The sequence below is a fragment of the Amia ocellicauda genome, chromosome 14 (genome assembly GCF_036373705.1).
Source record: "Amia ocellicauda isolate fAmiCal2 chromosome 14, fAmiCal2.hap1, whole genome shotgun sequence".
Classification (NCBI taxonomy): domain Eukaryota; kingdom Metazoa; phylum Chordata; class Actinopteri; order Amiiformes; family Amiidae; genus Amia; species Amia ocellicauda.
In genome coordinates this window covers 21590713-21612902 of record NC_089863.1, presented here as the reverse complement: position 1 = coordinate 21612902, position 22190 = coordinate 21590713, and the positions used below count along the sequence as shown (strand labels likewise).

General features: G+C 48.9%; 2 protein-coding genes across 2 annotated transcripts; both read left to right on the top strand.

Moving 5' to 3' along the window:
- The first annotated feature begins 1431 nt into the window (after positions 1–1431).
- Positions 1432–3901, top strand: LOC136767264 (cortexin domain-containing 1 protein). Its single transcript, XM_066721042.1, has 2 exons — positions 1432–1558; positions 2313–3901. The coding sequence occupies exons 1-2, from the start codon at positions 1435–1437 to the stop codon at positions 2492–2494; spliced, it is 306 nt and encodes a 101-aa protein (XP_066577139.1). The 5' UTR covers positions 1432–1434; the 3' UTR covers positions 2495–3901.
- Positions 3902–5352: 1451 nt separating this feature from the next.
- Positions 5353–20872, top strand: setdb1a (SET domain bifurcated histone lysine methyltransferase 1a). The gene is made up of 25 exons (XM_066721041.1): positions 5353–5569; positions 6379–6589; positions 7079–7248; positions 7426–7466; positions 7567–7693; positions 7895–8086; positions 8608–8809; positions 8938–9011; positions 9216–9406; positions 12666–12795; positions 12924–13032; positions 13122–13424; positions 13589–14084; positions 14267–14619; positions 14708–14824; positions 14962–15131; positions 15314–15478; positions 15605–15826; positions 16192–16400; positions 16484–16509; positions 16679–16802; positions 16996–17140; positions 18975–19213; positions 20219–20307; positions 20575–20872. The coding sequence occupies exons 2-25, from the start codon at positions 6381–6383 to the stop codon at positions 20690–20692; spliced, it is 4221 nt and encodes a 1406-aa protein (XP_066577138.1). The 5' UTR covers positions 5353–5569; positions 6379–6380; the 3' UTR covers positions 20693–20872.
- The last annotated feature ends 1318 nt before the right edge of the window (positions 20873–22190 follow it).

The window sequence follows — 22190 nt, the reverse complement described above, 5'->3', positions numbered from 1 at the left end:
TCGCCGACTTCTTGGTATTTTTCCACAGGAAGTGCGCTTGTGAAACACCTTTGCGACACAAGGATGCTGCTTTCTGCGGCTTCACGGCTTGTCCGTTAGCTGAAAGATAAGAGTGGAGACAGAGGCCCTCGCACAACAAACAAACAGCACAAACGACACATCAGAACTTTCAATGCCAACCTTTTTGGGTTCTTGTAGATTTCAATAAATACATAAATAAAATACACACAACCATAATGCAATACAATAACACATGCATGCAATCACATCAAATTAAACACAGTGTAAGCAGGGACACAGGGACCCTTGGACACAAATGGAAACTGGGCTTCAAGGCATTCGAGACAGAAAACAGGAGACACTTCTTCACACACAGAGGCGTCACAATCTGAACAAACTCCCCAGTGAGGTGACTGAAGGACAATTTGGGAACATTTAAAAGCAGACTGGATAGGATTCTTGGATCACTTAGTTATTAATGGAAATCAAACGAGCACGATGGGTCGAATGGCCTCTTCTTGTTTGTAAACTTTCTTATGTTTCTTATAATGCAATGAACACAACGCAGGCATGTAGCTCAGTGACAGGGTGGCGAGGCGTGACAAGGAGCTCTGTTTACACTGTCACTGTATGTAGTTCAGGCCCACTGAGCCCCCGGACTGGGGATCGATTGACAACTCCCCTGGGTCGCACTCTTGTGTAGCTTGACATTGACAGTTTTCCAGTTACCCATCCTCCGCCTCCTTGAGATCAGCTTTCCACACACAACACACTCACACACACACACACACACACAACACACACAGCTCATAACACACACAGCTCACAAAACACCCACACACAACACACTCACACAAGCATAACACACACAGCACACAGCTCACAACAACCACACACAGGACACAGCACAAAACACACACAGCACAACACAAACACAGCACACAGCTTACACCACAGAACACACACAGTACACAGCCCACAACACACAATGCAAAACACAGCACACAGCACACAACATAACAGCAGTGGCAGGTCTGTGCTTTGGGTCAAGTTACACACACAGACATGCACACACGCACAAAAACACATGCAGAAATACACCCACACATACACACAGACTTCCAGATTATCTTTATATATACATTTATATAAATATAAATATTTATATCTTTATTTAATTGTCCATCAATGTATTTTTTTCTGGAAGCTTTGGGTGGGAGAGAGGGAATTGGTCTGAACATTGCAACCCCCTCCAGGCTGACACCCAACACCAGGGCTGTCCTGAAGTATTCATGAGGGTGTATGAAAATGAGAGAGAGGGAGGGAGGGAGAGAGAGAGAGAGAGGGAGAGAGTGAGTTGTGTGTGTGTGTGGGGGGGGGGCATTCCTGTACTGAACTGTATCATATTGGACATCTAGAAGAGATGGGAGGGAGATGGGGGCTAAGAAGTCACTCGTGGGGGTAGGAGGAGCTGACAGAAATATTCTCCAGGATGCCAGCGGGAAAACAGGTGTTTGGGATCGCGGACGGAGACTGAGTCGGACACGGAGAGAGAGCGGTGAGTGGACACTCATGCAGGGGCACACTGACACACACACACACACACAGATGCAACACCGTTCTTGGCATCAGCGCTGATGGATGGTACCGGGCTCCAGAACAGGGCAGACGGGAGCAGCTCAGTGGTCATACAGCCTGGAACGGAGGAGCTGGGGACAGACACACTGAAACACTTTGATGGAGACACTGTTGTCTGCCTGTGTCAGGGCACAGTGTGTGTGTGTGTGTGTGTGTGACTGTGTGCGTGTGAATTTGAGTGTGTGTGTGTACAGTTGCAAGAAAAAGTTTGTGAACCCTTTTGAATTGCCTGCATAAATGGCTCCTAAAATATAGTCTGATCTTCAGCTAAGTCATAACAATAGATTAACAGTGTGATGTGTACTTTTACGTGTCTTTATTGAGCACAGTGTTCTAACAGAAGGGGCATGGCAGAGGGAGTATCCTGGTTTGGGGCTGCTTTGCTGCCTCAGGGCCTGGACGGCTTGCAATCATTGAGGGGACAATGAATTCAAAATTGTATCAGGAAATTCCACAGGAGAATATCAGGGTAACCGTTGTGCAGGTCTGAGCAGCAAATACACAAAATGTTTTCTTGAAGTTATCAGTGCTTAAAGGCGGTTCTATCAGTTACTGAGAATCTGAGTTCACATACTTTTTCAAGCCTATGCTGTTTATGTTTGAACTCTCCCTCTCCCTCTCTCTACCTCCCTCCCTCTCTTTCTCTCTCTCTCTCTCTCTCTCTCTCTCTGCAGTGATGGATGCAGCCCCCACCCCCCAGTTTGCCGTGGATGTGGACAAGGGCTTCGCTCTGGCCTTCCTGGGGCTGCTGTGCTTCTTCCTGCTGGTGACAGTGGTGCGCTGTGCCCAGATGGTGATGGACCCGTACAGCGCCATCCCCACCTCCACCTGGCAGGAGGAGCAGATCAACAACTGACCCCACACCCCAATACCCCCAGAGCCCCAATACTGCCCACACCCTCAATACCCCCAATACCCCACACCTCCAATACTCACAATAACTCCAACACTCCAATAACCCCAGAGCCCCAATACTCCCAACACTCCAATAACCCCAGAGCACCAATACTCCCAACACTCCAATACCCCCTGAGCCTCATTACCTCCCACACCCCAATACCCCACACCCCCAGTACACCCCACACCCCCAATACCCCTGACACCCTCAATACACCCCACATCCCCAATAACCCCAATACCCCCGTACCCTGAATACTCCCAGAGCCCCAATACCCCTAAAGCTCCAATACTCCCATACCCCTATTACCCCCACACCCCCAAGACCCCCAATATTCCACATACCTCAGTTCCCCCAAATACCCCCAATTATCCCAATACCCCAAATATCCCCATTTCCCAATACCCTCATATCCCAAATGCCTGACTGATACCCCAGGAAACCTCCAGAAACACACCATTCAATGATCAACCGACAACAACACTGCCGGACAGGACGGTCACAATCCTGTCCCGTACCCTGGCAGTGTCCTCTGTCCTTCTCTCCACCTCTCTGTTCAAACCACAGGCACAGCACAGTACTGGACTACTTATCTACCTATCCTCACGCTTACCCCCACTCCTGAGAGCGCTGTAATCAACGTTAACCTGCACTTCCATAAAACAACTCCGGGATTTCATAGATTTCATATTTTAAAAAATTCAAAGCTCCCACCATTGCTCTCTCCCCCCGGGACATCCTGCTAATTGACCTTGTTAGCTCTGAACAGTGAGACTGGTCCGCGGACTCTCAGTGCTGCGCTGAGCGGAGAGTGGTCAGCCGATCCACTAAAACACCGGACACCTCGGGACAGGACGGGAGTCTGAAGCTGCACTGACACTTGAATAAATTAATTCCTAAATAATTAATGGTCAATTCATGTGTGGATTTGGAGTGAGCGTGTGGAAGATACAGCACATACGTGTGTCTGTTTGACTATCTGTCTCTCTCACTGAAGACCCTGCTGAGCTGGACTGGACTGTGTCTCTGCAGGACCAGGGCTGGGGACCTTGCTGGAGCCCCAACAATCTCACCACTTTTTATTTTTTATTATGATGATTTTCCTCTTTTTGAATGATTTTTCCCTTGCTTTAAATCTGTTGAATCTGAGCACGTGCGAATGTGCAGGAGGGCAACTCTGTGGGCCAGGCCTGATTCTGGTGATCGTCTGTATGACAGAGTGTGTGTGTGATCATGTGTGTAACTATGTGTGTATGTGATCGTCTGTGTGACAGATCGTGTGTCATCATGTGTGTGATTGTGTGTGTGTGTGTAACATGAATTTAACATGAAGGAAATTATCATTAGCAATGAAGAAAAATACTGTATTGAGTCACATTTTATTAAATCAATAATATTAATTGTATTAATTACATTAATATTTGTTAGTAACACTTTAATAACTAATGGACATTAATAGACAACTCGTGATTCTAATGTGAAAACTTGATTGGTGGTGAGTGAGTGTCACATGACTAAAGTAACCAATAGCTGCACTGTCTTACGTTTCATGTACATTTACCCTGTAAACATACCACACATTGTCACACATGTCTGGTTTAATTCACCATGTTACACATAAGACAGAACAGGAAAGTCTGGTTAGTTTTGAAACTATTAAGTGAGAGTTTTACTTTTTGTGCTTTTTGTTTTGTAAATTCAACCACAAGTTCCTCAAAACTGCAATTTAGTTTCCTATTGACACGGTCGCCAGTCCAACGAGTCTCCCTGTGAACAAGACAATTAAACAAACATGGATATTACAGTTGTATATTAATCAAGCAGGCAAGTGTGGATGTATGTAATAATATGCACAAAACAGAATTGCAATTGTGCACAAATCTAATCTCGATACACAATCTCCTGAAAGCAATACAATGACTGACAACACAAAGCCCAATTACGTTCATGAAAGAAACCTTAAACTGAGCAAAAACACAGAATTCATCTTAGAATAATTTACCTCCAAAACCTTAAGTATCAGTGATAAAGATATGGATTTGAAACAACTCACTCAACAGTTGATGGTCAAGTAGAAATAAACAGGGTGTGTTGTAGGGGACAGGGTGAGACATAGGGGACAGGATGTGTTGTTGGGGACAGGGTGAGACATAGGGGACAGGATGTGTTGTTGGGGACAGGGTGTGATGCAGGGGACAGGGTGAGACATAGAGGACAGGGTGAGACATAGGGGACAGGATGTGTTGTTGGGGACAGGGTGTGATGCAGGGGACAGGGTGAGACATAGAGGACAGGGTAAGACATAGGGGACAGGATGTGTTGTTGGGGACAGGGTGAAACATAGGGGACAGGATGTGTTGTTGGGGACAGGGTGAGACATAGGGGACAGGATGTGTTGTTGGGGACAGGGTGTGACGCAGGGGACAGGGTGAGACATAGAGGACAGGGTGAGACATAGGGGACAGGATGTGTTGTTGGGGACAGGGTGAGACATAGGGGACATAATGTGTTGTAGGGGACAGGGTGAGACATAGAGGACAGGATGTGTTGTAGGGGAAGATCACCTTATTATTACAGCACAATACACCGTCCCGTATTTATATTTATCTCCGCGCACACAGACGACCAACTCCCGCCCGAACCCCCCCCCCCATCTGCACCCATTGGCCAGCGCAGCCATCACTCACCCTGTTCCCGCAGCGGATTGGTTAACGGCAGAAGACGAGATTGCCGCTGTTGTCCATCCAGCAGAAGCTATTGGCCCGGGGGGATGTCACTCAAACCGCTGCAGGATGAGGATTGGCGCAGTGTTGTAAGTGGGCGTTGTCCCCCTCTGGACTTGCCTACCACTGCAGGGATGCCTGGGGAAGGAGAATGACTATCGTTAAATATATTATTAAAGGCTTTTAAACTAGGAATTGTTTCCCCCGCCACAGTGAGGAAGGAATTGGTCTGCATATGGTCCAAATCTGAAGCGACCCGGACCCAGAGGGAAATATTAAAATCCACGAATCTCTCGTTTGTTGTTCCCAGGTAGGTTGGACACTTTTTTGTGTTTACAACGTTCACGTGTCCATAGAAAGACCTGCAGCTCAATGCTTTTTCTCGGAAAGCGACGCGTTTACAGACTTTTATGGGATTTACTGAACAAAAACACGTTTAAAACGGAGTTACAATATGAAGCGACGAGTTATTTTGAATTAACGCGCAGCCGGCGTCACAGTCATGCGCCCAGGCTGCGAGTCGCAAGGGCTGCTGGGAGCTGGAGTTCCCTAAACCCTTGACCGACCCCGCATTTCGGGATAAAAGTGTCGTTTTTCATTATTCTTGCATCCCACGACACGGACGTTTAATGGACCAGTGAAACCCTTGCAGGTGTATTTTGTGTTTCATGTCTGCTGGTTATTGTGTAGCAAACCGTGAGAGTCAGCCGCCGTAAAAAGACTACATTTCCGATCGCGATTGACGCAGCTACACTGCCTCCATTGTTTGGCGAAGGTTTACGGCACAACCCCCCTATTATTATTATTAATAATAATGATAATATTAAGCATGGTTTCTTGTATAGTTTAATAATCTGTAACTCTCACGCAGTTCTCCAGTATATGTTTCTGTGGTTCACCCTGTTCTTTTGTGGTGAAGAACAAACCAGCGTGTCTCTCTCTCACTGTTGTTAGTAAGCTACGTTGTTCTGTTCACTTTGACTTCAATTCAAAATAAACTTTATTAGCATTGACAGACACAGTGAAGAGAACAGAACAACACAAGTTAATATTTAAATAGCTGTGCAGATTGTCCCTGGTCATTGTGTATGATGATCTCCCTGCATTCCTCGCTCTCAGGGATGGAGGAGGAGATGGAGGTGCTGGAGCAGGAGGTGCAGGAGGAGCTGGGCGTGTCGCTGCAGGAGCTGCGCAAGTGGATCGAGGAGGAGGTGGAGCGCAGCGAGGCGGTGCGCAGGCGCAGGGAGCAGCTGGCGGAGCTGCAGAGCCTGGTGGAGGAGAAGGAGGCCGAGGTGGCTTCAGTGGACCAGATGTTTGACACGGCGTCCCAGTCAGTGCAACTCACACTAACACACGCACTGACAAACACTCTCTCACACATGCACACTCTATCTCTCTCTCTCTCTCTCGGTGACACACTCTCACACAGACCCTGTCTCGCATGCACAGTGACACACTTTCTCACACACACTGACACACACTGACACACTCTCTCTCATACACACAGACTCACACTGACACTCTCACACACATGCATACACACTGACACACACACTGACGCACACTTTCACACACACAATGACACACACCCACACAAACTGACACATTCATACCGTGACATATACACTCTCTCACAAGCTGACACACTCACACACACTGACAGTCTCTCTCTCACACACACACACACACACACACACTGACACAATGATACCCTGACACACACACACACACACTAACACATTGATACCCTGACACACACACACACACACCCAGTAGCAGTGTATTGTGCCATGTGCAGTAGCAGTGCGTTGTGTCGCAGGTCGGTGCAGGAGTGTGAGGCTCTGGTGAGGAAGATGTATGTGACGATGGGTCTGACCTACAAGGATAGCAGCTCTGAGGATGAGGGGGCGGGGCCACAGGGGCCCTCTGAGGTCATCGAGATTGACGACGACGACGATGATGACGATGATGTGGTGGCCGTAGAGTGCAGTATGATCTCGCTGATCTATCGCCCTGATGACTGACTGACTGACACACGGACTGACTGACGGACTGACACATGGACTGACACACGGCCTGATGGACAGACTGACACAAATTCCAGTTCAAAAGTGCTTTATTGGCGTGACAAACAAGCAGTGTTGTAAATTCTGTCTCTCCCTCCAGTCACTCCAGCCAAGGTCACCACACCAGCAAAGAACCCTGTGGTGAGTTCTCCCTCTCCCTCTCTGCTCATACTAATAAAGCAATATAATGTATGTGTTGATCACAGATGCACTGATCGGCCCGTGTCTCTGTCGGTCACAGGTCTCCGCTCTGAGGAAATCCACGCAGGAGGTGCAGAAGCTGGCAGAGGCTGTGTCTAAGACCAGTGCCCCCTCCCAGGCCGCCCCCGTCGTCCCTGCCGTCTCTCTCCTGCGCTCTACCAGCCGGGGTCAGCATCACACTCTCTGTCCCTGTCTTTCTGTCTCGCTCTCCATCCCTGTCTTTCTGTCTCTCTCTCTCTGTCCATGTCTCGCTCTCTCTGTCCGTGACTGTGTCTCGCTCTCGCTCTCTCTGTCCGTGACTGTGTCTCGCTCTCTGTCTCTAATAATTCAGTCAAATAACCTCCACCTCCAACACTCCCTCCCTCCAGACTCCACAGGTACTAAGACCCTGGTTCCTCTGGCCCCGGCCCCAGCGCCAGCGTCGGTGACCCGCGGTGCCCAGACACAGCCAGCGGTCCCTGAGGACCGGAGCGGAGAGCTGGTGCTCAACATGAGGATCCTTGGCAAGAAGAGAACCAAGACCTGGCACCGCGGCATCCTCATCGCCATCAACCCTGTCGGTGAGGGAGAGGGAGAGGGAGAAACTGAGACGGAGAGGGGGAGAGTCGGGGAGAGAGCCAGGGAGAGAACATAAGAACATAAGAAAGTTTACAAACGAGAGGAGACCATTTGCCCCTCAACATGTTTTTGTTCAGTGAATCCAACAAAAGGCTGTTAACGCGTCGCTTTCCGAGAACAATCATTGAGCTGCATGTCTTTGTATGGACACGTGAACGTTGTAAACACAAAAAAAGTGTCCAAGGATCCTATCCAGTCTGATTTTAAATGTTCCCAAATTGTCTCTTCAACCACATCACTGGGGAGTTTGTTCAGATTGTGACGCCTCTCTGTGTGAAGAAGTGTCTCCTGTTTTCTGTCTTGAATGCCTTGAAGCCCAATTTCCATTTGTGTCCCCTGGTGCGTGTGTCCCTGCTGATTTGATAGAGCCGGGGAGGGGGAGGGAGGGAGTTGGCCAACTAGAGAGTAATTAGATGACTAATATAAATACACTCTCTCCCTCTCTCTCTCTCTCCTCCCTCAGGCAGCAACTTCAAGTACAAGGTGAAGTTCGACAACAAGGGGAAGAGCCTGCTGTCAGGGAACCACGTGGCTTTCGACTACCACCCCACGCTGGACCGGCTGCACGTGGGCGCCCGCGTCGTTGCCAAGTACAAGGACGGCAACCAGGTGTGGCTGTACGCTGGCATAGTGGCCGAGATGCCCAACAGCAAAAACAGGATGAGGTGAGGGGGTGTCGCCGAGGTCATAAGTTTCCGGGTCAGCGAGTCATTGTGTTACTGTGCGTCAGTGCGTCATGGTCAGTGTGTTACTGTGCGTCAGTGCGTCACTGTCACTGTTCCTGATCCCTCAGGTTCCTGATCTTCTTTGATGATGGCTACGCCTCCTACGTCAGCTTGCCGGAGCTGTACCCTGTCTGCAGGCCCCGTAAGACACTCCTCCCTCTGTCCCTCCCTCTGGCTCTCTGTCTACTCCTCTCTCTCTCCCTCCCTCCCTCTATCTCTGTCCACTCCTCTCCCTCTGTCCCTCTCTCTCTCTCTCTTTCTCTGTCTCTGTCCACTCCTCTCTCCCTCCCTCTGTCCCCTTGTCCCGCGTGTGTCACTCACACTGCCTGTCCTCTTGCGTGTCCAGTGAAGAAGACGTGGGAGGACATCGAGGACGCGTCCTGTCGGGACTTCATCGAGGAGTACATCACGGCCTACCCCAATCGGCCTATGGTGCTGCTGAAGGCCGGCCAGCTGATCAAGACGGAGTGGGAGGGCACCTGGTGGAAGTCCCGTGTGGAGGAGGTGGACGGCAGCCTGGTCAAGATCCTCTTCCTGGTGAGTCGGGGGGTTATTACATGCTGGTCTTCTGGCCCCGTTCCTCGTAGCTGGATAACCGAGTTAGCCAGATAACTTTGAGGATAACTTGACAGAATCTGGCTTTTTCCGTTCCTCGAAGCAAGCTTAAAGAGTAAGTTATTACAGCAACACATCCTTAATCGTAATCCTGCTCCAGTGCATCTGTGCAGAAAAGCTTGTGTTTCTACCCAATGAAAGCGCTCGACACACCCCTCTACAGTAGCAACACCCTTCCTCAGGGATCAAGAATAGTGCGTCTCTGCAGTCCTGCATGTCAGGCAGCGCTGATTGGTTGAGCAGGGAGATTCTACTAGCAGCGGCCAATCGCTCAGTGCTGGGGTGATTGGTGGTCGATGTGTCTGTAGGCGCTGCAGCAGGTCAGAAAAATTATGTGGTGACATACGAAAGTATTTCAAATGCATCTCCTCATCCACGAAACGCATTTGTCGCACTAACAGTTGTACTGGTATGGATATGTGCAGAGGTCTGGCAAAAATATGGGGTACCGTTTGTGTCATTCATCATTTTGAGCACATAATGAGTATTTTGTCCCTCAAAATGCACATTTTGTGCATATAATTCTTATTGTGTGAACATAATTCACATTTTGTGCCATGAAATGCCCACTTATTTTGTGCTTGGCAATTTTGTGGGCAAAAAGTAAAACCTACTTTGCCTTCTGTGAACGGAATGAACAGCGGAGTATGCTTTAAATCCACAAAATGATGTAAGGAAAAATAAATTTTGTGCACCAGTCAACCTGTCGCCAGCTCGACACCTGATCTGAAAGAATTAGCATCATGATGCATCAGACCCGGGTTTGCAACGGGATCAGGATTGAATTCCAGAGGATAGTTAGAAACTTGCTGAGCTGATCAGGACAGGCAATACGGGCAAATTTAATACAACACATATTTATAATAATGAATATATGATGTGTTGAAAATCGAGTGTTTCACCAATCAACTGTCAATCAATCAATCTTTCACAATTACTAATTGTATAGCAAAGTCCAGATTGTGGGCTATATAATATTCAGTATAGCCTACTGCATAAACTGTGGGTCAGCGTTTGGAGAAGTAAGTATTTATAGCTTAAGTTTGAGGAGTTTACAGCTTAAACGCTGTATATGTATTTAATTAAAATATTTAGTAACATAAGAACGGATATGCGCGATATATTCACATACGCAGACTTACTTTTGAATTGAAAAAGTGGCTATAGTGGTCTCTATTCAACTATATAGCAAGACCATATAGATCTTCACATAAAGGATGCAATATGGCAATTTCTGTGTGTGTGTAGTTTCTGTAACGTCATTTACAGTATGTGTTGATTTACATCCATACAACCCTAGGTGCACCATAGAAATCGGGTTTTGTTTTCTGTAGATTGCGATGTGTTAATGCGACACCGCCCCCTATCCACGCATCAACATACATGCAAGTATGTTGGCAGACACCTATGCGAACATCTGCGTATGATGCCCGAGCATGTACGCAGAGACGCAGACGCAGAAGGATGAATCGGGCTTAACGCAGACTGTGTGCACAGCGCTGCGCTTTTTTGCTAGAGGCGCATTCCTATACTCGGTTCAAAAGCAAAAGCCAGCAAAGACGCAATGTAAACAAACCGCACATGGTTCCCTTCAGCAGAATCTCAGCTACGCAACTAAAAAACAAATACATTAATACTTTGTAATTGATGAATACTTATCTGACACACCGTTGTTAAATAAACATTAGTCTGTGTAAAAATACCTTCCTGTCAAAAGACGTATGGAAATGGCATAATAACAGCAGCAATAAGCACACCTGCCAACTCTCACGTATCTCCCGAACTTTTTGTTTTCATAATTTCAAATTAACTATAAAGGTTGTGACTATTTGTTGATAAAGGAATATTTTGCAATTGCAGCTGTATCCAAAATGTTTTTCTTTTTCAATTTGTATTGTGCTGGAAATAAGATTTGGAGTCGGAAGTTGTAATCAGATTTTATTACGTGCACGGGAAAAAACGGCAGAACACAGCAACAGAAAGTATTCAACAAGTATAATGCTGTTTTTCCAAAGAGTTCAAGGAAATACAAAGCTTTTATTCCCATTTTCAGACATACCTTCAAGGGGTTTGACATTTTACGAGCAGTGTCTGATTGGTCATCTAAATAACTATGATAGTCATTTCATTGGCATTCTAAAGTAAGCCTAACCATCTCATCAATATTATTACCATTATTACTCATGAATAATAATTATTATCCTCTGAATTGCCAGCTACATTTGGAAGGTCATTTGCCGATAACAAAGATAGGTTTAAAACAATTAAACTTTAATAAGAAACAAGTAGAGAATGTAAGTTGCTGATAAACTAAAAGGGAGTAAATGAGAAGTGAAAAGAGAACAGGTTCTCATAATTCATATGAAAAGAATACAGGCAAATTAATAGTTACTTAAAAGAAACTTCCAGGGTCACAGCACACAAAGCACAGAAGCACAAAATGATTTATATTTTCCTCCACAGTATTCATTCAATTTTCACTCAATAATAGTTTAGCGATGTGAGTTGCAACGAAAATGCCTGAACATTAATGACCTTGTGGCAATGTTTTCCTGTAAAAACAGCAAAATCCAAAATGTATTAGACTATCTAATTTATACGGTATACTTAACTAAACAATGTACTTTTCCAAGTTTCCAAACCACACTCAACACAGACTGTCGGTCTGTGTTCAGAAACACACCTGTGTGTTCGAGTTGCAGTGAATACAGAATAAATAGCAACAGCTGGCTGTGTGTGTAGCTTAATAATATTAGTGTTTGTTGCTCCTCTTTCCCTTTCTGTCATTGCTAGTGTCGCAGAAGGGTGTTTGGATTTTAGGTGGGTTAACATCCCAGCTGTAGATTTGTGGTAGTTTAATTGCACTGCACATATTATACACTAAACAGTGTTTTCATTTACGTCAATGCAACAATTATAATCCCAGAACACTTTGATCATTAAAAAGTCAGTAATTCTGACTATTAAAAGTCATGATTTTTCCACATCCTTAACCTGCAGGAACCTTGAGATCAGTGTCTCTGTGCTCTGCAATCCTCCCTTGTGCGGCAGCAAGAGCACGTTAACAAGACGAGTTTAGCCTCTATTTGGCTTTGAGGAACGAAGGTAGCCAGATTTAAATGATCAGGTTATCGTCAGTGGAGTGTGAATGTGTGACCTCTGATCCCTGGTCGTGCTGCAGGATGACAAGCGCAGCGAGTGGATCTACCGAGGCTCCACACGCCTCGAGCCCATGTTCAACCTGAAGATGAACACGGCCAACTTCCAGGAGAAGAAGCAGGCGGGTCTGCAGAGGAGCCGACCCAACATGGGTAAGGAGGGGCCAGGGGGTCCGCCCCAACTGTCTCCAACTGTGTGGGTGTGTGTGTATGTGGGTGTCCGACTGTGTGAGTGTGTGTGTGCGTCTCTGGCTGTGAACTGCTCCCTCTCTCTCTGTCAGGCGCAGTCAGGACGAAGGGCCCGGTTGTCCAGTACACCAAGGAGACCAGCAGCCCCAGCATCGCCCCCCGTCCCCTGCCTGCCCAAGCCCCCCAGGCCCCCCGCTCAGAGTGAGTACAGCACAGGGTGCAACACGGTAGCGCACAGGGCGTAACGCAGTACCGTCACTTACTGCAGTTAAACTCTCTCTCTCTTTCAGGAGTCCTGACAGTGTGCACTCTGGACAGTCGAAGCCCAAGCAGCAGGTGGCCAAGAAGAGCACCTCGCCCTTCATCCCGCCCCGCCCCATCGCCGCCGCCACCACAGCCGCCGCCACAGCCGCCGCCACAGCCGCCGCCACCACAGCCGCCGCCACCACAGCCGCCGCCACCACAGCCACCGCCACCACAGCCGGCCCCACCACAGCCGCCCCCACACCCGCCGACAACAACACTGCCCTGGTTCCTGCTACGCGGCCTGCACCCACGCTCACCACCACCCTGAACCTCACCTCCATGCCCAGGTACAGCTGGCACCCTGTGTCCCCGTGTCCCCGTGTCCCCCTGTGTTCTGTCTCTATCCATTGTGTTGAGTGCGTGTGTGTGAGTGCATACGTGAGTGCGTGTATCAGTGAGAGTGTGTGTGTTCGTGTGGATTTACAGACCTGTGTGTGTTCCCACTGTCCAGGTTCTACCTCCTGCAGACCACCGGGCCCCTCACTCAGACCCTGACGGCGCTGACCCCCGCCCAGGCCCACCTGGCGGCCCAGCCCGGCGCACCCCCACCCTCCGGCACCGGCACCACCGTGGTGACGACCGCCTTCCTGTCCCCCACCTTCACCACCACCACCACCAGCGTCGGCTTCCCCCAGCCGGCCCTCCTGCAGCCACAGCCACAGCCACAGCCACTGCAGCAGCAGCCCCCCGCCGCCTCCGTGAGCCAGCTGCCTCCCCCGTCCACTGCCCCGCAGTACCAGCACATGATGATGGACCGCGTCCCCCCCGAGCCGTCCTACCAGGCGCCCCCGGAGAAGCTGTTCTACCGGCCCCACGTCTGCAGCCGCTCCTGCCTGGACGCCCTGCGCCCCGCGCGGCCCGAGCAGTTCCGCAGCCGCAACCCGCTGCTCATCCCCCTGCTGTACAGCTTCCGCAGGATGACCGGCCGCCGCAGGGTCAACCGCAAGGTCAGAGAGAAAGAGAGCGAGAGAGATGGGGAGGGGAGGTGAGTGAGTGAGTGAGTGAGTGAGTGAGTGATCAGACGGGTGAGGGGGAGACAGAGATACAGACAGGCTGTCAGACGCACAGACCGATACATGGAATGCAGCCTAGCTCAGTGAACATTAACCCCCCTGTCCTATGATCCCAGATGTCGTTCCACGTGATCTACAAGTCCCCGTGTGGTCTGGGCCTGCGCAGCATGGGGGAGATCGAGCGCTACCTGTTCCAGGCACACTGCGACTTCGTGTCCCTGGAGATGTTCTGCCTGGACCCCTACGTGCTGGTGGACCGGCGCTTCCAGCCCCAGAAGCCCTTCTACTTCATCCAGGACATCACGCACGGGCGCGAGGACGTGCCGCTGTCCTGCGTCAACGAGATCGACATGACGCCGCCGCCCAGTGTGGCCTACAGCAAGGAGCGCATCCCGGGCAAAGGCGTCTACATCAACACCAGCGACGACTTCCTGGTGGGCTGCGACTGCACGGACGGCTGCCGGGACAAGTGAGTGTGTCTCTCTGTCTCTGTCTCTGTCTCTCTCTGTGTGTATACAGTGTGGACAGTGTTCATGTGTGCGTGTGTGTGTCCTCAGGTCACGCTGCTCCTGTCACCAGCTGACCCTCCAGGCCACCGCCTGCACCCCCGGCGCGCAGCTCAACCACAACGCAGGGTACCAGCACAAGAGACTGGAGGAGTGCCTGCCCACCGGGTGAGATGCGCTCTATCTCTGTCCCTCTGCATCCTTCTGGCTCTCTGTCTCTCACTCTCTGTCCCTCTCTCACACTCCTTCTTCTGTCCCTCTCACTCTGTCCCTCTCTCACACTCCCTCTTACTCCCTCCCCTCAGGGTGTACGAGTGTAACAAGCGCTGCCGCTGCCACGCTCAGATGTGCACCAACCGGCTGGTGCAGCAGGGCCTGCAGGTGCGCCTGCAGCTCTTCAAGACCCAGAACAAGGGCTGGGGCATCCGCTGCCTGGATGACATCGCCAAGGGCTCCTTCGTCTGCATCTACGCAGGTCAGAGAGGGAGAGGGGGAGTGAGAGAGAGAGTGAATATATGTGAGATAGTAAGTGAAAGTATGAAAGTGAATGGAGAGAGAAAGTGAAAGTGTGAAAGTGAATGAGAGAGTGTGAGAGTGAGGGACGGAAAGGATGGGGCCTCCATTGCTTTGGTCTGACTCCGCCGGCCCCTCCCCCAGGCAAGATCCTGACGGACGACTTTGCGGACAAGGAGGGCCTGGAGATGGGAGACGAGTACTTTGCCAACCTGGACCACATCGAGAGCGTGGAGAACTTCAAGGAGGGCTACGAGAGCGATGCCCACTGCTCCTCCGACGGCAGCGGGGTGGACCTGAAGGGAGGGAGCGGCTCCCTGGGCGGGGGAGGCGGCGGAGGAGGGGGAGGAGGAGGAGGAGGCGGAGGCGGAGGAGGGAGAGGAGGCCGGAACAGGCCAGGAGGACGCAGGGAGTCGGCCGACAACAGGCGGGGAGGGGGAGGGTCGTCCTCCGTGGAGGGAGGGGATGGGGAGGACGACGACGGGGAGGAGGACGAGGATGAGGACGAGGACGATGATGAGGAGGACGAGGACTCGAACGAGGAGGACGAGGACGAGGACAGCTCAGACGACAACTTCGTGAAGGAGGAGTACTACAGCGCCAGCTCAGTGTGGCGCAGCTACGCCACCCGCAGGCAGACCAGGGGCCTGAAGGAAGGTGAGGAAGAGAGGAGTGAGGGGGAGGGTGCACTGAGCGGAGGGAGGGGGAGAGGGAAATGGAGGGAGGGAGAAGTAAGGACGAAGGGAGAAGGAGTGGGAGGTAGAGGGAGAAGGGAGGGGAGTAGGTAGAGAAGGGAGAAGGGAGGGAGGGAGAGGGAGAAGGGAGGGAGGAAGGAGGAGGGGAGAGGGAGAGGGAGAAGGAAGGAAGGAGAGAGGGAGAAGGGAGGAAGGAAGGAAGGAAAGGGAGGGAGGGAGGAGGAGAGGGGAAGGGTCGATAAAGGAAGGAAGAGGAGGGTCCATCCGTCTTATTCTTTCTAACGGTTCCTCTCCTCCCTGTCTCTCCCGCTCCCTCCCCCTCTCCAGGCAGCGTGTCTCAGGACAGTAAGGAGGGCATGGGGGCACCGGCGGGCAGCGGGGAGGACAGCAAGCCACCCCCCGTCCCCGAGGAGACGGGCAAGAGCAAAGTGGCGTCCTGGCTGAGCGCCACGGGGGGGGGCGACCCCGCGGACCACGGCGAGGGCAGGGTGAAGGCCGAGGGCAACGAGCTCAAGAAGGAGCCCAAACCAGAGAAGGTGAGGGGGAGGAGGATACACAGACACACGCAGACAGATCAGTGTGGTAGTGGAGTCTCTCATTGCTGCTCTGTCTGTTTCAGGACTCTGGTGACCAGAAGACTGGCATGTGAGTACAGCTCCCTCCCCTACCTCCCCTCCCCTTCTCTCTCTCTCTCTCCCCCACCTCCCCAATTCAATTAAACTTTTTTGGCATGATTGGCAAACCTAATACAGATTTGTATTTAAATTGTATTATATATACATATCTTAATAATAATATAATCTCTCTCTCTCAGGGTGTTGGATGGCACCAGGGTGTTTGGCTATAACCCAAATCCAGCTAAGACTCCTGTGTCGCGACGCCCTGCTACCAAGACGATGCAAAGGGGCCCCCTCCCCCCCTCCGAGGCCAGTAACGCGGTACTACCCCCCCCATGTCTCCTAGACTGTCTCTGCCTCTCTGTGTGCTGGTCCCTTTGTCTCTTTTGTCTCTCTCTCCTTCATTCTTTCCCCTCTTCCTGCTCCGTGTCTGTCCTTCACTCTTGTTGGTTTCCCCTCATCCATTCTGACGCTGCGCTCTTCCCTGTGTCCTCCGCTCCCCCCCCTCCCTCAGGATGTGATGACTCTGTCCAGTTCCGACAGCGACGGTGACAGGAAGCCCAAGACGGGGGGCAACGACAGTGACGACATCCAGACCATCAGCTCCGGGTCCGAGGAGGACGACAAGATGCAGACCGGGCCCCCCCCACCCAGCACAGGTGAGAGGGAGAGGGAGAGGGAGAAGACCTGACAACCTGTACGCATTTTGCATAGCATGTACGCATCTTGACATGAAAGTACACTGGAACGCATTGTAACACCAAAATACACAGAAATAGGGCTGAAGTTCTGCACACTTGCCGTTATTAACAAGATAGATTGATAAAAACTTGAGCAGAGCCAATCCAGGCTCGAAATATGTCGTAGGCACAGTCACAGCGCTGCAGAGTGGATTTCATGCACAGTCCTGCCCTGAAGTTATGTCCTAATTGGGTCCGAGACTGGTGCCATGAGTCGATGGCAAGTAAGTCGAGACGCATGTTGAAGCGGAAGCATCTACTCGAAACCATCACGACAATTTGAGTAAACCGCAAACACTTATATTAACTGTAAACAAGTTATTAGAGAGATGAGAGATTTAATTACAAGCACATGTTAAATCGACAAGAGATGACTATAGTTTAACAATTTATTTTCACCACATATCACTCGTTCTCAGCACAGTAACCGCTTTGTCTCTCCCTCAAAACAACAACACATAGGACACAGAATAAACCGTAATTACACTTGTACATGGAGCATGAGAATACTGAACATACCTAATTACTTGTGTAAAAGGAGTATTACAAATACTGAACATAAAAGCACCAACCGCAGAATGAAGCTCTGGGCTGATTGTTGACTTAAGTTCACTGCTTATTTTATATCATTCTAATGCCAGATACACTCATTAAATAGCCAGAAATGCCTGGCAAAGCCCCCTTGGAACCCATACCAGAGCTTCGCCCGTGGACCCCAAAGGGGGTCTTGGCAGCCCCCATACTCCTGGCCTAGGCTGTCCTCTTCAGACCTTCTGACTCTCCACTCTCATGTCTGAGAGTTGGAAACAAAACTAGCATAGCAAGATTAGCTAGAACAAAAAGGCACTATTATTTTAGGTGTTATTTAGAATGTGCTGCTGTTCACTTTATTTATTCATTAAATCTTGTCTCTGTATCGAGAGCTAAAGTAATCCGCAATGAGCTACATGTACTTATGTTTTCAGGTAGCTACAGAGGCTCCATTTCTATTTAATAATTTACTTGCACTTTATACTGCGAATAAGCCTATCAGGAAGTACTATCCCGATACCAGGACACCAGGTTAACATAAAACAAAGTAATAAAGGAGTTGTTATTCAAACGCACGCAACCATTTCAGGTGTCTTTAGCTTATGCCTCTGATGTGCTCCTCAGAACAATGTCCGGGGTGCCTCTGATGTGCTCCTCAGAACAATGTCCGGGGTTGGCAGGTCTGAGACAGAGATGCACTTCTTCCTCCACTGCAGTTAGTATGCCCAAATAAGGGACACATTCTTTAACAAAATAATAAATGCCCACCCAATCTTCGATATAACAGTCAGTCCTCCTCAGGGAGGGACACACCGCCCCCTGGCTGCCCAATGTGTTGCCGCTGCCACAGCCTGAGGGGCACAGTGACACATCAGCACCAGCTGCAGAGGACGTGTAAATACTCGTCTGTGTGTCCTTGTATTTCTGTTCGAAAAACAAAACAACAATTACTCTGTAAATAGTAAATCTTTTTTTATTTATTTTGTTATGTATACAATTTATATTTAATTTGTCTGTACTTTATGATAAGGTATTGTGATTTGTAATTATATTATTATTTATTTTCCATACATGAATGTATGTTCAGTTGCTTTGGCAATACAAATTTGTTTGTCATGTCATTAAAGCACCTTGAATTGAAAAAATTGAAATTGAGAGAGAGAGGTCTGCAGTGTATTAACCAGTCTCTCTCTCTCTCGCTCTCTCCCTGCTTCCCCCTCAGGCCCAGTGAAGAGGCAGGTGGCAGTGAAGTCCACGCGGGGCTTCGCTCTGAAGTCCACTCACGGGCTGGCCATCAAGACGCCCATGTCCGGGGGTCCGGCGGGGGCTGCGCTGGGCGTGGGGGCTGCGGGGGCGGAAGGCGCTCCGCTCTGGAGGAACACCCGTCAGTTCTACGACGGGGAGGAGTCCTGTTACATTATCGACGCCAAGCTGGAGGGCAACCTGGGTCGATACCTCAATGTAGGTCAAAGGTCACGCTGCGTTAACACTCACTCACTGTGTAAAAACACACACAAGACGAGGCATCTCTCACACAGGTTGGCAGAGGGGTCTCAGTAGCCATGTTTACACTGCCATTTTTAATTCATTGTGCAGCTTCTTTGTACTTAGTGTCAGAAATAACTGTTATAAAAATAATGTATTTAATATATTATATAAAGTACTCTATTTTAAAGGTATGGCAGGAGCAGTAAAATACTCTTAGATGGATATTTAGGGGACGTCACACTACTGTACTATTTATGTGTATATAGGCAAAACAATCACCATTCAGCATCTCAGCACTGATTATAATACTATTCGGCAGTGTAGCAGCCTGCTGTATTCAATACAGACACACGGTATGATTCAATATTGGATGCGTTCACAATACGGACTTGCGTCACATATTGTGAAATGAATTGCTTTGCTGGTCAGATCTGCATGGTGACATTCTGCACACCGTGAACGCACCCATATATTATCTGGTTGTTTCAGAAGCAGACTGTCAAATGTGTTTGCTGCACTACTGTAGTTACGTTATTGCCGTCATATAGCTGTGTTATTGTACGCGTTATGCTGCCATTTCTTGTATGCACTGTGTCCAATGTGAGTATCCGGTGTTTTAGCGATGCAAAACGAACCAAGCTCACTTGATTATTGCAATATGAACAAAAGTGGACTTCGGATCAGAAATGGCCGTGCTATGATTCAGTCCTGTCTGCACCTTGTCGACATTCAGAATTAAGATTTAGGATTAGGGCTGAAGACAGACCCCTGAGGGACTCTGCCCCCGACCTTAGACACATGGGAGCCGCATTCACTGATCTGTACACACTGGAGTCTGTGACAGGTGTGATTTAAAGCAGGACGCACACGCACACACACACGCTGTCGTACGTACACTGCATACATTCTCGTACGCATTGCCTCATGCCCCTGTGTGCGCCACATGTGACGTTCTCTGTCTGTCTGTCCATCCCACAGCACAGCTGCAGTCCCAACCTATTTGTGCAGAACGTGTTCGTGGACACGCATGACCTGCGCTTCCCCTGGGTCGCCTTCTTCGCCAGCAAGTAAGACACTGACGCATGGAGCGACTGAGACACTGACGCACTGAAACAGAGACCAGTGGTTTTTTTAGTTACAAGTTTCCTGTTAGTTATAGTTAACAGTTTTTGATCCTATTCATATTTAGTTAGTGGATTTTTGTTATAGTTATTACAGTTATTAGAAAAACTAGACTTCTGTTTAATAAAACTAAATTAGTTTCAATGTTAGTCAGTTAGAGACTGACGCACTGAATCCCTGATTGCTGTGGCTCTCTCCCTCTCTCCGTGCAGGAGGATCAGGGCAGGTACGGAGCTCACCTGGGACTATAACTACGAGGTGGGCAGCGTGGAGGGCAAGGAGCTGCTCTGCTGCTGCGGATCCACAGAGTGCCGAGGGAGACTGCTGTAACACGCCGACTCTCTCTCACACACGCATGCACACACACACTGATGCACACTGACTGAGAAACAAGGGTGGGCGCACAATAGCATGTTCAGTGCTCCGCCGCACTGCTCTCGGTCCCGTACCCCCCCCCCAGTGTTGATGTTGATGTTATTGTTCTGCAAATAAATACTTTGTTTTTCCTTATTTGCAAAGCGTGTCGACTGTCTTGTTAATTGAAACCGACACACATGCGCACGCACACACACACGCCTGTACCCCTCTCTCTCTCACACGCACACACACACGCCTGTACCCCTCTCTCTCTCTCGCACACACACGTGTATCCCTCTCGCACTCATACATGTGTACCTGAAGAACTAAATTTAATATTTCTAGATACATTTCACATTCCTAGAGTTTTAAAGCAGACTGTTTCTCTGTTAGCCTTTGCCATGCAGGTCCAAAGAGTCTCTCAACAGTATAGATTTGTTCTATCATTTCAAATATAGTTCTCTTATCTTATCTTATCTTAAGTGTAATGCACTTAAAAGATGTACATATTCTAGTGAAAGCCAAATGCCCAAATAACACATGAGTAGGTATTAATGTAGCGTTTAGAAATGGTTCATGGCCTGAGGGAGTGTCCGAAGGGGATTTCAGTGATAAATACAATAGGTTTAGGACGGCAATAAAGGATGCCCTGGGCTCGGGCAATGGAAATTGGTGGGCTGCTGAGGTCAGCGCAATACAAAATAAGGGAAAGATGGCAGCAGCTGTAGTAGCTGTGGCAGACTTATAGTCCGAGTCCCCGTGGTCCTTGATTGTCGAGACTCAAAACTCAAGTTGAATTTAACTTGGGAACAACACTTACGATTCAGAGAAATGTTTCTTAATAAACCTAAACTCTGTAAGAGACCATTTCCACTGTCAGTTTTCCTAATGATATTCTTAACACTAGTTAATAAAAGTTATCAAAAGAAAATGTACTATACAAACAAAATTGTTACAGGTTGTATATTATTATACACTGATATTATATATCACATTGTATTTTAGTGCTTGAAAACCCTATTAGCCAGGACTTCAGCCCAATAATAAATAAAAACTGCATTTTTCTTCAGTTAACCCCCGTGGGTCCTCTTTGTAAAAGCATATACTTCATGTAATGGCCACGCCAGATTAAGCATCTGGCCCAAAGAAGCCTGCTGGGTGATATTGGTGGTCTTTTTGGTAGGGCCAGTTCAACCATCTACTCCATTAATGCAGCAGCGGACAGGGGATTCGAGCAATGGGTAAAATCACAGACAACTTCAGGATTAAGTCACTCTGTGCAAGGCCTTTCTCATGCACTCACCGCTACTTAAAAGACAGGTGATGCTTTCCAAAATTACTTAGATTAATTCTTAGAATCAGATATAACTGACAATATTACACAATCCACATCTGATGGACAGGCATGTGACATGGAGATTTGTTGAATATGTTGAAGGATGACATGTTGGATATTCATATGGGTACAACT

Coding starts and splice junctions, on each gene's coding strand:
- LOC136767264 (XM_066721042.1), top strand. CDS start 1,435: ATGGGGGCTAAGAAGTCACTCGTGGGGGTAGGAGGAGCTGACAGAAAT. Junction 1,559..2,312: donor TCGGACACGGAGAGAGAGCG/GTGAGTGGACAC, acceptor CTCTCTCTGCAG/TGATGGATGCAGCCCCCACC.
- setdb1a (XM_066721041.1), top strand. CDS start 6,381: ATGGAGGAGGAGATGGAGGTGCTGGAGCAGGAGGTGCAGGAGGAGCTG. Junction 13,033..13,121: donor CCCCAGGCCCCCCGCTCAGA/GTGAGTACAGCA, acceptor TCTCTCTTTCAG/GAGTCCTGACAGTGTGCACT. Junction 14,825..14,961: donor GAGGAGTGCCTGCCCACCGG/GTGAGATGCGCT, acceptor CCCTCCCCTCAG/GGTGTACGAGTGTAACAAGC.